This window comes from Stegostoma tigrinum, chromosome 33 (assembly GCF_030684315.1).
Source record: "Stegostoma tigrinum isolate sSteTig4 chromosome 33, sSteTig4.hap1, whole genome shotgun sequence".
Lineage (NCBI taxonomy): Eukaryota > Metazoa > Chordata > Chondrichthyes > Orectolobiformes > Stegostomatidae > Stegostoma > Stegostoma tigrinum.
This window is the reverse complement of record NC_081386.1, coordinates 28,826,440-28,842,203: the sequence shown is the minus strand read 5'-3', so window position 1 is coordinate 28,842,203 and position 15,764 is coordinate 28,826,440. Positions and strand designations below refer to the sequence as shown.

At 38.3% G+C, this 15,764-nt stretch overlaps 1 protein-coding gene across 8 annotated transcripts in view; it reads left to right on the top strand.

Moving 5' to 3' along the window:
* Window positions 1-15,764, top strand: part of glceb (glucuronic acid epimerase b) — a 100,100-nt gene that overhangs the window by 63,016 nt on the left and 21,320 nt on the right. For 7 of the 8 annotated variants that reach the window (XM_048562643.2, XM_048562640.2, XM_059639330.1 and 4 more), the window contains one exon: window positions 3,423-4,039. The exons of the other annotated variant lie outside the window; for it this stretch is intronic. In XM_048562643.2, the coding sequence (XP_048418600.1) occupies window positions 3,436-4,039 (604 nt within the window). In that variant the 5' untranslated portion in view covers window positions 3,423-3,435. The remainder of the gene's footprint in view (window positions 1-3,422; window positions 4,040-15,764) is intronic. 8 annotated transcript variants of the gene reach the window in all.

The window sequence follows — 15,764 nt, the reverse complement described above, 5'->3', positions numbered from 1 at the left end:
TAGAAGTGTTGTTGTATACTGGCTTTTATTGCTTTGTAAAGGTGATGGAAGTGATTTATTGGTGTCTTCTTTTAACGCACTATTCCAGTTAGCCAAGTGCTTTGTCATAATGGATAGCTTAATGTGTGCTCTTGATTCGAGATTAGCATTTTTGTGTATGTTCTCTGTCTATACAGATTTGGAATTTACTTCCTTGGATGTTTTTACAGTTAAACTTTGCTTCTCCAGTGTTGAATGTGTCCCAAACCAAGTTTACATTCCACTTGTTATCTTCCTGAAAATTTACTGCAGAAATAGAGAGGACACTATTAAAATATGATTTTAGTACTTTTGTCAAGAAATTCTTCAGTTGGAACAAACTTCCAAATGGAGAAACATTTGGATGCTACAACACAGTAACATTGAGATCCACTTCAGTGCTTCCCAAACTTGTTCCCACTGTAACCCTATTTCAGAGCTTGAAAACTGTCACAACCCTGTGAGCAGAGTTTAGGGTTAGGACAGCTGTGACAGCACGTGCCTATTAAAATGGGAATGCAGTTATAACTCTGTTCAACAGTGACCATCTCTACCTCAGAGCTTGTTACCCACTTGGGGTCCTGATCCCATTTTGGGAAGATCTTATCTACTGTTTGGAATAAGTTGAATTGTCTCATCTGTAATCATTCAATAATGGGAACTGTCAGTATAGCGGAATGATTCACTATTTTTCTCTCAAGCAAACTAAATGCATAAAACAGTTGGCCAACACCACCATCATGTAGACTAGCCAATTTGCTTGACACAAAAGGTTCTTACTTCTGGGTCAGCATACTGAAAGTGCAAGCCGTTTGTCTTTGTAACCAGTAACCAAAAGAACTTAATGAATTTTATTTAAAAATTCTCAAATACCTTTAATATATAATTAAAACCTTCATAAATTTTGATTGCATGGTGCTTGTGGGCAAGAATGGATTTGTGAATGCATGCTGTTTCAATCAGTTTACATCTTTCCACGCCAAACATTTGTGAAACAACTATTTGGTGGTACTGTAACCCTTAACTCTTCTGAAATGCAAGTTTGTGCAACGTGGCGTGTTGATTTGTATCTAGTTCCAACACCAGCTTTTCCTGTAAACATTACATTTCTCATCTTGAGTAATTAGACATCATAAGAGAAAATTATATCATAGATAATGGGAACTGCAGATGCTGGAGAATTCGAGATAACAAAGTGTGGAGTTGGATGAACACAGCAGGCCAAGCAGCATCTCAGGAGCACAAAAGCTGATGTTTCAGGCCTAGACCTTAGGCTCCTAAGATGCTGCTTGGCTTGCTGCGTTCATCCAACTCCACACTTTGAGAGAAAATTAACTTTTCAGTGTCACTTCATGTAGCAGTGGCCTAAGAGCTGGTAGGAGTTTTAGCTCAGATAATGTCTGCTCCATTAGGAGTGGTTTGTCCACCCTCCACATAACCCAAGAGTAGATTTCAAAAATCTTGAACTTGTAAAGAAAATTAGCTGCCTACCATATGAAAGCTGAGTGAACCTATTTCATCTTTTGAGTCATTTACCTCTTGCAAACAATATATTCCATTGTACTGTTTGTTTCCCTCTAAATGTTGTGTTGCTGCATGAAATTTTATTTGGTAATTTTCTCCTTTTTTAAACAATTGCCTGTTTACAGGCTTGCATTCACTTGGGCACTGGATGCCCTTTTAATACCTTTCAAAGGTTAACGGTTGATTGATCTGTGCCAGCTACCTGGTTGCAAGAGTCTTTTCTCCCATTCCTGACCTTGTCCTCTATACTTTCCTCACACCTTTTATTTCACCTAATGTTGTTAAGGATATATTTTCAATAGGCAGCACTGGACAACAGTTGAGAAACATCGGTTATTTCAAATTCCTAGCCTTAGGTCACAGAGGCCAACTTTAGTATCCCCATCATTATACCAGTTGAGATGAATTTGAGGTAGATTGTTCATCAAGGTTGAGTCTTCATTGTTTGTTTATTTCTGAGCTTCAGAAGCAAAAATTCAATGCTTAAAGCATTGAAGTTCTGTCACAAAATTTCTATAATGCAGAATTTCAGATTAATATGGCAGTGCGTGTACTGAAGTGCTGCAAGTGTTTCTAATGGTTTTAGGCTTTCATTGACTGAAAACATCTGTTCAGTGGTAATTTCTTCTGAAGTGGGAGTAGTGTAAGCTGATAGAATTTTGATGGTTCTTATCAAGAATCCTGTTTTTATGCAGGAACTTGAATATATTTAAATCTGCAGATAATTGTAAACTTCAGTCATTGCCAAAACTGTTCAAGTCTATGCTTTTGTAATTCAAATTGTGACATTTTGTTATTTGGAGAAACTGTATCAGTACTGTTAGCAACAATAACTTGCATGTTTTGTGACCTTTTTGAGGAAGACCACATAATCAAGTTCCAAAATGAAGAATTGGCAGTTGTCCACTATTTTTGTTTGATTTGTCAGATTCTGTGCATTGTGCATGTTGAACATCTTGTAAAGTACATTTTACAATTGTCTGCAATATAATTATCATATCACGTGATATAGTTATCTTGTATATGATTTTAACATACAATCTTGAATAATTTAACCATACCTAGTTTTGAGTCCAAAATGAAGTAAGATTTACTTCGAGTTTAATTCTGATTCCTTGCAACTATGTGGGTACAATACATGTAACTCGCATTGTCTTGCATAAAAGCCAGAAGGATGATTATTAGGTGAAAAGAGGGAAAATAACTGAAAAAGGTGAAAACAGAAAGAACTACAGATCCTGTAAATTAGGAACAAAAACAAAGTTGCTGGAAAAGCTCAACAGGTCTGGCAGCATCTGTGAAGGAAAAAAAAGAGTTTAACATTTCGGGTCCTGCGACCCTTCCTCAGAACTTGATGATAAAGGTGGAATACTGGTTGACCTCTGATTTATGTGGTTTGGGGCTGGGGGTGTAAATAATGTTTTTGTAGTAGAAATGCAATGCAGTAATTCAATTGGGAATTCCTGAAATGTTCTCCCGATACTGACAACTTTTGTATCACAAGCAAAATGTCAGCACATTCCCCCAGTCACTTCATCCGGAGGATGCCATCTTGCCACTAAACTTTTTTCTGACTATTCATTATTTTAGTTTTGGATCCATTTGTGATTGTGTTTATCATAGAAGTGGTGTTTCTTTCATGCAGTAATGGTGTGCTTTTGCACCCAGATTCAGAAAATATAGCTATGATTTTGTAGATGAACATCAAACTGTTGTAGGATATTATCCTTTAAAGAAAGTACAGCTTCTACATCACTTCTCTTTTTTTTAAACATACAGTCTAGCATTTAAGGGTCTATCAAAAAGTTTGTTGGTTCTGGGAAAAAAAAATTTTGATCTTTGGAATAGTTGATTCTATTTGGATTTTTTTTTAAATATAGGTATGATGTGAATATGCGGTGCCTGGCAAGTCGAGTTAACTACAAGACTCTTATTATCATCTGCACTCTGTTTACACTGGTCACTGTACTTTTGTGGAACAAATGCTCCAGTGATAAGGCAATCCAGTTTCCAAGAGATTTGGGTCATCTGGAGGACCTGTTCAGAGGAGAAGGTTTGGAAAAACAGGGAATTGACTCTGAGGATAATAATGATGTGAGTAGCCTTTTACAGGTGGGAAAGTCTCTCCCAAAACAACCATCAGCAGATGCATTCCATCAAGAACAGCAGAAAGCTCCACCTGTAGCCAGTCTTCTAAATAACAAACTGATGGGACTTAAATATGAGGAGATAGATTGCTTAATAAATGATGACTACACTATAAAAGGACGGAAAGAAGGCAATGAAATTTATCTCCCATTCACCTGGATTGAAAAATACTTTGAAGTCTATGGAAAAATTGCTCAATATGATGGCTATGACAGGTTTGAGTTTTCTCACAGCTATTCAAAAGTATATACTCCACGGGGTACTTACCGACCAGATGGGGTATTCATGTCCTTTGAAGGCTACAACGTGGAAGTCCGAGACCGTGTGAAATGCATCAGCGGCATTGAAGGTTGGTCTTGCTATAGCAAAATTCTCTCTAATTAGATAACTTCTCTTCCTTCTCCCCCCTGGATGAGTATTCTGCTCCCTGTTTTGGTTACTATATTATATTCCTTTAGTATATATTTTTTAAAAAGTCAATTTCTCTGTATAAAGTGTGGAGCTGGATGAACACAGCAGGCCAAGCAGCATCTTAGGAACACAAAAGTTGACGTTTTGGGCCTAGACCCTTCATCAGAAGGGTCTAGGCCCGAAACGTCAGCTTTTGTGCTCCTAAGATGCTGCTTGGCCTGCTGTGTTCATACAGCTCCAAGTTTGTTATCTCGGATTCTCCAGCATCTGCAGTTCCCATTATCTCTGATCACAATTTCTCTGTATAATCTAGATTATATGAAAAGTTGATTTGTCTGCTGATTTTTTTACTTAAATCTCTTACAAATTATAGTCCAGTCACTGCTGGAGCACATGGCAGATGGGAGACAAAAATCCCTGCGATATTTTGTTAAAATGTTGAATTTTTTCTTGCACTCAGCAACTTTGATTTTGAGATGTTTTGTACTACTTTATTTAATTGTTTTTTCAGAGTTATAGAACTTTGTATGTTCGGCCAGTCGATATCAACTCCAAATGTTTATATCATTTTGAATATTATTAAGTACACAGTTGGTGCAATTGAATGTAGCTTCAAAGGCTTATTTATGTGGCTACTTTTGTTAATAAATTATAAAAACGGCGATAATATAGTTTTTAACAATACATAATTTGTGACATTAGAAAAATGGTTTTGCATTTATAATAAAGGATGTGTGGAATCTATCGAAGTATCGTATCAGGTTTGGACCTGGAAAAAGAAAGGGCTTGGAAATGATTTTGCATCTGATTTAAGTAATTTTAAAGCATTGCAGGTTGTTGTAAAACAGGAAAAACACAGCAGAAAATTTGTGTAACCTGTGAGATGATATTCCCATGTGATCAACATCTCGATCATAAGATTGGAATGTAATACTTCCAGGCACTTGACATTTTGATACAATTTATAATTTGATTCACAGGTGGAGAAAGTCTTTATCTAATGGAACACAAAATGATTGTTGGTCTAAATTCTTCATGCATGAAATCTGCCAACAAGATATCTACACTTGAACAATTCAAATAGTGTGATTAATACACTAGTAATATTGGCAGGAAGAAAACACATTTTTCATTGCAGTAACTATGTCATTTTTTTTTGAGCAAGTTATTCACTGTTTCTTGTGAATCAAATCATCTGTCTAGAATTCCCTTTTCCCTGTCCAATGATTTTATTTCATCCATTTACTGAAGGTGTTAAGTCTCTGTTTGGCATGGTGCTACTGATGCCATGTACCCTCCACTATCTTGCCCAAGTGACTGTTATTCATATGTGATCCTTGGCAGCAGTTGTCAGCAGGCTATTCTTTTTAGCAGTACCTCCATAGACTGGAATGTACCAGCCGTCATGCCATCACCTCCACTTCCAATGTACACTTTCAAGAAAGATCTTCGGGTTTGAAGAGTAAAGAATAAGAATCATAATCTAATATACGCCATTTAATCCACACGTTTGTACACCAGCAATAAGTATTGGTTACTTCCACCCTGCTGGAGATCTGTGAACTTGACAGTTCAAAGATGAATCTTAGGAGCTCCTTGGCAGGAAGTGGAGTAATACATCAGTTATTCATTTTTTTACAAGACTAATATCTACTTGTGCGCAAGTTCAGATACCTTCCCCCACCCCATATCAGATTGGGGTTCCCTGATTGTTCATTTCTTTTGAGCATCTGAATCGGACAATAGGCCAGACTTGACTGGATACATTTTAATATATATATGTGAGGTCCAGACAACTTTGGGACATGAATTTAATTTTTATCTGGTGATCTGAACTGGGGAGCTGCTATAGTTTCCCTGCCAGATGAACACAACGGGAAGAGGCACCCAAAGCAGAAAAACCTCAATCAGTTGCGTTCTTAAAACATTCAATGTGGATTTAGGAAGAACGAATGCTGCAAATTCCTCTGCCCTGAACGCATGACAGCCTTTCTATCGGCACATGGCCTCTTCGCTGCACCAGTATAGTCTTGCCACTGCCACAAACTATTCAGAACGAGTGTGAAATCATTTAGTGGGTTTTAACAAAGACCTGGTTGTTAAAATAGCCTTGACCTTGTGTCTGGAACAACAAATATATTTCCAACTTGTCACTTCACCCGTCAGAGCTTTTATCTGACACCCAGATGCATTTTCAGTTAATCGATCTCAGTGGAGACCTCTATCTGAAGGGAGAAATATCAACCCAAGGTCTCATACCCACCTCTTGTCCCAGTGCGTAATGATTTTTTATATAAAATCCAGTCAAGAAACACAGAAGTTAAGCTCAGTTACAACTGGAACTGATGAAAGGTCTTGATCCAAAATGTGAACAAGTCACTATCTTCCATTTTCAGCTGTCACCGGAACCGTATCTTCACATCTTAGAAACATTTTAGAGTCAGAGATGTACAGCACAGAAACAGACCCTTCTGTTCAACTCATTCATGTCGACCAGAATTCCTAAATAAATTCAGTCTCATTTGCTAGCATTTGTCCCATAACCTTTTTAAGCCCTTCATATTCATAAATCCATCCAAACGCCTTTTTAAAAATTGTAATTCTACCAGCCTCCTCCACTTCCTCTGGCAGTTCATTCCATACACGCACCACTTTGTGTGTGGAAAAAGTTGTCCCTTGGGCCCTTTTTTAAATCTTCCTCCTGTCACCATAAACCTGTGCCCTCTAGTTTTGGACTCCCCCCGCCTCAAGGAAAACATCTTGTCTATTTACCCTGTCCATGCTTCTCGTGATTTAAATAAACCTCTATAAGGGCATTTCTCAGCCTCCGTGCTCCAGTGAAAATAGCCCCATGGTTTTCAGTCTCCCCCATACAGCTCAAACCATCCAACACTGGCAGCATCCATGTAAATCTTTCCTGAACCCTTTCAAGTTCCACAACATCCTCCTGATAATAGGGAGACCAGAATTGCGTGCAGTATTTCAAAAGTGGCCTAACCAATGATCTGTACAGGCACAACATGAACTCCCAACTCCTATACTCAATGCTCTGACCAATAAAGGTAAGCGTACCAAATGCTGCTTTCACTATCCTATCAAGGAAATATAAACCTGAACTCCAAGGTTTGTTTGTTCAGCAGCACTCCCTAGGACCTTACCATTAAGTGTATGCATTCTGCCCTAATTTGCCTTTCCAAAATGTAACATCTCACATTTAACTATATTAAACTCCATCTGCCACTCCTAGGCCCATTGGCTCATCACAAGATCCCACTGTACTTTGAGGTAACCTTCTTCACTGTCCACTACACCTTCAAGATTGGTGTATCTGGAAACTTACTAACCATACGTTCTATGTTCACATCCAAATCTCATAGATAAATGACAAAAAGCAGTGGACCCTGCACCAATCAATGTGGCACACTGCTGGTCACAGGCCATCAGTCTGAAAAGCAACCTTCCACCACCGCCCCATGTCTTCTACCTTCGAGTCAGTTCTGTATCCAAACGGCTAGTTCTCCTTGTATTCCATATGTTCAAACCTTGCTAACCAGCCTACTGTGAGGAACCTTGTCGAACACCTCACTGAAGTGCATATAGATCATGTCCACTGCTCTGCCCTCATCAATCCTCTTTGTTGTGTATTTTAAAAAACTCATGATTTCCCAAACACAACGTGATGCTGACTATCCCTAATCAGCACTTGCCTTTCCAAATACAAGTAAATCCTGTCCCTCGGGTTTCACTCCTTCAACTTACTCACCACTGTCAGGCTGACTGGTCTATAGTTCCCTGGCTTTTCCTCACCTGGGGCTATCGATGATGCAAATATCTCAGTGAGGGGCCCAGCAGTCACTTCCCCTGTTCCCCATAGAGGTCTAGGGTACATCTGATCAGGTCCCGCAGATATACCCATCCTTGTGTTTTAAGCCATCTAACACTACTACCTCTGTAATGTGGACAGTTTCAAGATACTATATCTCTATTTATTTCTCCACGTTCTATATCTTCCATATCCTCCTCCACAGAAAAATGCATTAATCTGTTCCCATTCTGCAAAGATTTTTTTAACTCTGAATTGTACTGCAGTTTGTGATCTATTTGCTAAATCTGGTATAATAGGACCTAGTGGGCCAGGGCAATGTCTAGTTATATGAAACTTAACATTGGCCACAGAGGTTTTCCAGACTGTCTGGGATTAAAACTGCAGATTATATTTTACATTGAGCTTGATCACTTGCTGATGGAACTGCGCAACTACTGAGAAAGAACAGATGGTCGCTGTTTTGAAACAACATACCAGTTGCTACCAAGTAAAAGATAGTCTTGAAGTATGTATGAAGAAGATAAATGTAGAGGATGTTGAGATTATCCAAGCCCTGGAGGCAAATGGCAAACCTGCTAGGGATTTGAAGACTCAGGAGGACATTTAGAAAGTCATTTGCTTTTCTCATTAAGAAATTATTCTTTACTGATACACTCATGTCCGCAAATACATTTGCTTATGTCAGCTAAGTATTTAAAAAGGGAAAATAAATCTGAACAAGGCAATTTCATGCCTATTAGAAGTTGGTGAGTGGAAGTACTAAGTATAGCATAACTTGATAAATAGTTTAGCCTTGGAAAGAATATTCACTTTGGCAAACATTTTTAAGATCTTTACAAATTAGGTAGAAAATGGAACTTCCTACAATATTCTGGAATTCCAAAAAGTTTCTAACTGAATTCCCATTGAAAGACTAATTCTACAACAAACAACCGGAATCCTCTGTAAAGAATGGAACTAAAAGAATGCAACATTTTTTTTAAAAAATAAGAGATTAAATACTCGCAAAATATAACATTGGATTGTGTGGGAAGTGCCAGTTCCAAAAGAAATCAAATAAAAACACTATGTATAATCTAAATTAATGACTTGGATACTGAAGTTAATGTCAAAGTTGCCGATACTAACTTAAAGTGAAAAAGCAGTAGAGACTGAGGGTGTAGAGAAAGTTTTGGACATGTTCGAGCATAAAAATGAGATTTAACTGGTAAATACACAGTACAGCTATAGTGTGACCATGCTGGCTCAGAATGTATCATTCAATTCTCTTTATTAAACACTTTTTGAGGAAGGAAGACACTGTAAGGAATTGAAACCAAAAGAACTGTGGATGCTGTAAAGCAGGATCAAAAACAGATATTGCTGGAAAAGCTCGGTAGATCTGGCAGCATCTGTGGGGGAGAAAAAAAATCAGGGTTAGCATTTTGGGTCCAGTGACCCTTCCTGAGAACTTTAAAGTTAACACTGAAAGGAATGGATCCAGTCCTTTCCTTCTCTAGGTAACATGGCAAAACAATTTTAGAATTTATTGGAATATTAAAATGCATACCTAGAACTGAAGATTACAGGTCTTTTAAAGGTTATATGAAAACTTTACAATACATTAGTTTAATCATAATTAGAGGAAAGAGTTTGGTTATGGACATTGTGTTACAAAAGGTATTATTTGAAAACGGAATAGTACTGATCCCAAAACATAAAAACAATATATTGTGAAGAAAATTTGAAGCTCCAAGTCGAGTTCTGAAAGTTGGTGTTTTGTGGGCAATGACAGTGCAGTTCAGAAAAGGAGAATATGGGATGGCAGTTTGTAAAAAAAAAAATTAAAAGTGAGCTTTTTTTAACTCTTGAGCTCAAGGGTCTGCATTCAAGTTCCACCTGCCACAGATGTGTTATATAAACATGTCTACACAGATTGATCAAAAATATTATTTTAAGAACACAATAGTAGATGTAATCAGTTTTGGGAGTCATCTTCTCGGCAAGGCAAACAAGGCACGTAAAAAATCCAAGATAACAAAGTGTGGAGCTGGATGAACACAGCAGGTCAAGCAGCATCTTAGCAGAAAAGCTGACGTTTCGGGCCTAGACCCTTCACCAGAAAAAGGGGAGGAGGAGAGGATTCTGAGGGCGGCATAGTGGTCAGTGCTGCTACCTCACAGCACCAGGGACCCGGGTTCAATTCCAGCCTTGGGTGACTGTCTGTGTGGAGTTTGCACATTCTCCCTGTGTCTGCGTGGGTTTCCTCCCACGATCCAAAGATGTGCAGGTTAGGTGGATTGGCTATGCTAAATTGCCCAGAAAGTTCAGGGATGTGTAGATTAGGGGGATAGGTCTGGGTGGGATGCTCGGAGGTTCAGTGTGGACTTGTTGGGCTGAAGGGCCTGTTTCCACGCTGTAGTGATTCTATAATCTTACATATCTAATAATTAGGAGAGAGGGGGAGGCGGATCGAAGATGGATAGAAGAGAAGATAGATGGAGAGGAGACAGACAAGTTGAAGAGGCTGGGATGGAACCACTAGAGGTGAGTGTAGGTGGGGAGGTAGGGAGGGGATAAGTCAGTCCAGGGAGGACGGACAGGTCAAGGGGGCGGGATGAGGTTCGTGGGTACAAAATGCAGTGCGGCTTGAGGTGGGAGGAGGAAATAGGTGAGAGGAAGAACAGGTTAGAGAGGGGGGGACGAGCTGGGCTGGTTTTGGGATGCAGTAAGGGCAGGGGAGATTTTGAAATCCACATTGATACCATTGGGCTGCAGGGCACCCAAGTGGAATATGAGTTGCTGTTCCTGTAGCCTTCAGGTGGCATCATTGTGGCACTGCAGGAGGCCCAAGATCCAAATGTTCATAATGAACTGGATGTAATTGGAGAGTAACCAAAGTACTAGATGGCTGATGATCATGGTGCTACATGCTATTTTTTCTGCCTGAAATAATTGATAACTCTGAACAGGAAAAATTAAATATTATCTGTCCATCACTAAAATTAAAATGAAATATTGTTGATTGGAAACTTGTGAGCAATTTTGGACATTGTTTCTAAGGAAGGATATGCTGACACTGAAGGGAGTTCACAGGATCATTAAAAATGATCCCAAGAATGAGGGGCTTGTCCTGTAAGGAATGGTTGAGGACTCTGGGTCTTTCCTTGATGGAGTTTTAGAAGGATGAGGAGGGATCTCATTGAAACTTACAGAAAAAAAATGAGGCCTTGATAGACTGGACATGGCGATGTTTCCACTCGTCTAAGAGACTAGGACCCAAAGGTTCAGCCTCACTGTAAAGGACTGACCCTTTAGAACCGAGATGAGGTAGAACTTCTTCAGCCAGAGTGTGATTAATCTGTGGAACTTGTCACTGCAGAAGGTATTGGAAGCCAAGTCATTGAGTATAATTAAAACTGAGATAGATAGATAGGTAGGTAGGTTCTTCAATAGTCATGGGCTCAAAGGTTACAAGGAGAAGGCAGGAGAATGGGGTTGAGAAATGTATCAGCCATGGTCGAATGGTGAAGCAGACTGAATGGGCTAATGGCCTACTTCTGCTCCTGTACGTTATGGTCTTATTGTTATCCTGTTGGTGAGCCAATGTAATATAGTAGCTTGATAACTGCTGGCCATCTCCAAGTACTCTGCAGTCAGTGGGGTATTCTTGAAATAGTAATTTGATTGTACAGAACCTTTTGAGTAGTGTTGAAAAAACACCCATTTTGTCGGAAGTGTTTTGTGCTGTCATCCTCAAGGCAAGTTGCAAGAAATACCAAATTAGAGATAACAAATATGTACCATATGAGAGGGGATTGCTGTTTCAATGATAAAGGGACATTAATTCATAGAGGTATTGCCATGGAGGATCCACCAGTTAATAATGACTGACAGTTAACTGCTATACGCTGTTTACATTTTTAACTAAACAAATGGACTCTGATCAGTCAAGGCATTACTTGGAGAAATGAACCAGACAATGGCTGTCACCTGTTTTGGTGGTTTGAAACAGGCCAGTGTATGCACATGTTCTTTTTGCCTATAAAGAATAGGGCTTTGAATATTAGTACATACTTGCCAAAAACACAATTGTGCCACACTGTGAGCCCAAAATGACAATCCTAAATTGTACTTCAGTATAATATTTCACGCACACAGATTATTTAGCCAACGTTATCTATTTGTGGAATTCCCTCTAATGCAAAAGTATTGTTATGGTTGGCATCTTGCTTGTTATGAGTAGCTGAAAGAATATGGTGTTTGCTGCAATCCACCAATCTTTTACGATATACAACCTATATAGACTATGTCACATCAGCATTGAAATTCATATACCATATTACTGATTGGTCTGAAAGGCAAGAAATTGTTGTGGCTGAATGGCAGCAGCCTATTAGTGACAGCAACATGAATGGTGTCTATTACATTAGCTGGTATGTGAAACAGTTCCTTCACCAGTCAACTTGCCTGATTTTTAAATTTTAAACAAAACTTGCCAGTCAGCAATACTAATGCATTTTCCATGACAATGCCTCTGCCATTTGAAGTTTACTTGCCAACCAATTAATACTTGTATCTCATGCAGTGTACATTTTCGTTCCCCTTTACATTGACATCTCTTGCAAAATGTCCCGATGAGTCAAGAAAAGCTTTGGAACAGTTTTTTTTTTCAGCAATTGTTTAAAATGTAGTAGCTATTAGAATGTAAGAAATATAACAGCTAAAATGTGTGTAGCAAGTTCTTGAACAGCAGTGTGATTATGATTAACTGATCTGTTTTTAAGATATTGATCAAAGGATACAGTTTGACCAGGGTGCTGAAGATGACTTCCCTGTTTTTGTTTCAAAGTAGTCCTGGGGATCTTTTGCATCCATGCTGTCAGACAGCTGGGTCCTTGGTTCAACCAAAGGACAGCTGCAGTGCTGCAGCACTGCCTTCCATACTGCACTGGACTGAAAGCCCTGGTTCTGTTTGTTCAAGCTTTAGCTTGGGCATAAACTGGGTTCCAACAAAGTAAGAATGCTACCAACTGGGCCAGGGCTGGCACTTTGTATGTTTTGTTTGAAGTGTTAAGAAGGCAGCTAGAATACTACTATTTAACTGATCTCTAAGGTACCCAAGATATTTCAGCCTGAATTACGTATCAAACTTGTTCCTCCATTTATGTTTATTACTTTTCACCATTTTAAATTTTTTTTAAAAGCAACATGACTACTTGTACAAGATAATAAAATGTGAGGCTGGATGAACACAGCAGGCCAAGCAGCAATCTCAGGTGTGCTCCTGAGATGCTGCTTGGCCTGCTGTGTTCATCCAGCCTCACATTTTATTATCTTGGAATCTCCAGCATCTGCAGTTCCCATTATCTCATGACTACTTGTACAGACCATTTTCTGAAGAAGGTTCTAGACCCGAAACGTCAACCTTCCTGCTCCTCTGATGCTGCTTGGCCTGTTTTGATCATCCAGTTCTACACCTTGTTATCTCATGACTACTTGTACTTTTGTGGTATATTGACTTGAAATATATTTCACACAAATACAGTCAAAAAATTGAAAACAAAAATATGTTAGAGGGATACAGAAAGCAGTAATTTAATATTTTGAGGAATATGCAGTTTTTTCTATTCAAAATGTACAGTTATAGGCATTGAATTTGTTATTCTGACATCTTACTGTGTATATTTCCACATGACTATTACACAAGTTTCAATATAAACTGCTGTGAAATAAGTGGCAATGTCTGCTTGATTTGTATGACCACTAATTCAGTTTCTTGGATGTTTTGAAGCAGCTAAATTGAGGGTGAGAATCTAATTAGTGAGCACACTTAATACTGATAGTTATTTTTAAATTTGCTGCTTTTATGCCAGGAAAAAAGAAAATCAATGTGCCATGGTTAATCTAAGTTCTAAGAAATTGCCTATATCTAATCAGTTGAATATATATTATGTTTAGTTCTGCTTCAAACATAGAATTTATTGGTCAAACCTAGGCCACAAAGTATGCTTTTTACCTTTTGTTTATACCATTCTGGGGAACCCCTGTGATGATGTCCTGGGGCTGAGATGGTCCCCAGAATCCACCATTTATCTTGTTTTTATGCAACAATGACAATAGCTTGTGGTGTGATTCCTCCGATTACATGAAGTTCAATTTTGCTGATACCACGCTCAGTCAAATACCGTTTTTTTTTTGACTGCAGGCATGTGTTTGGAGTCTTTTATTCCAGTTAATGGTGGTAGAGAGATAAACATTCACAACTCGATGGTAGGACTACTGCTTCTGCTGTTTAGTATGTCTTATAACTTATATTGCTTATGTTGTTATTACATCAGATATGATTACTGGATAAGTGAGATCCCAGACTGAAATGTGGCTTGATAGATCATGTTTTGCTTTGATTTTAACAAAGTGATCTTTAACTGCAACATAAACATATAATTTGCTGGTTTGGTTTTGACAACAAAACTGAAGTTTATTAAGCACAAAAAAATTTAAGATAAAAGGAACAGATGACACTCTTTGCGTAGCACAGCAGACATGTAATCTCATTATTTCCAAAATAAGTCATTACCAGTCCCAAAAACACACCTTGTACAATACTTACTAGAGAAAAATATTTTTATAAGACTTTGAAAGGCTTGAGGTAAACTGAGTTGAAGTCACAGTCTGGAAAGCCTGATAACCTTTCCTAGAAGTTTCATACACCTGAGTTATTGGCTTCAAATAATCTCGCTAGGGGCTTTATCCAAATACTTCTGATCTGGGACTATTGCTAAATTCTTTACTTTCAGCTAATCTAATTTCATTGTCTTCTTTCTTGTTTAGGATCATTGCTTGATGTATCCATCTTCATCAAGGACTTCTACAGAACTGCCCCATACAGAAAGTGAATAAAAATCACTTTTTTTTTCTCCCCCAAGCGATTGTGTGTTTCCCTTTCTAAAAGAAGCCTTGATGATTTAGAATCCTTGATTGTATCCTTCTTAATGTAAATGTAAATAAAAGCCATTCCCTCTAGTGGTTTTAAAAGAAATCACCATGGTTACAAAAATACCTGCAACTTAATAATTAACTTTTCAGATACATTGAAAAACCTATATATCACTAGTTCAAAAGACACCAATTCAAACTTAATGATGTCAAAAATATATGTAGATAGCCCAGCCAACATCACATTGGAACCTCATTTTTGTGATAGTCTGGTACTTCTCTGGCATACTTTCCTATACTCTTTATTGAATTGGTCTTCTGATGATAAAGGTAGAGTGAGAGATATACCATGAAGTTGCAGATTCTGGTAGAGACATATTTTGTGCATTTGGCAAGGAAATGGGAAATAATCTAAATTTTCAAAATTTGCTTTAAGCAGTGTCGTTCTCAACACCATTTGAATTGATTTATTCCAGGTCAGGCACACTCAAGTTGAAAGGAAAAGATTATGGGATCTCCCTTGAAATTGTTGCATTGTCATTCTAAATAAAATGAAATGCCACTGTTGATCATGTCGAAACTTTCTGTCCTTGCTGTTACCACGGCAAAGCAGATTCTCGTTGAGATCATAGATTCAAACTCTGAAAAGACATTGTGCTTTTGCAGTTAAATTTCTTCGAAATAATTCAATAATTTTACAGCGTAAATTATATGGGAATTTCAATTCCTGGGTAGCCAGCCTATGTAACATAAGGAGCCAATTAGGCCAATTTTAACTTGGCCTTATCTATGTTTTGTCAGACACTTGTCTAGCCAAAGCTCATCAAAAGGCTGCCCGATGGCCTTACAGCCTTTTGAGATTAGGTACCTTGGAGGTTACTAGGCCAGCTGTTCAGTACATTATTGAATTGGAGATTTG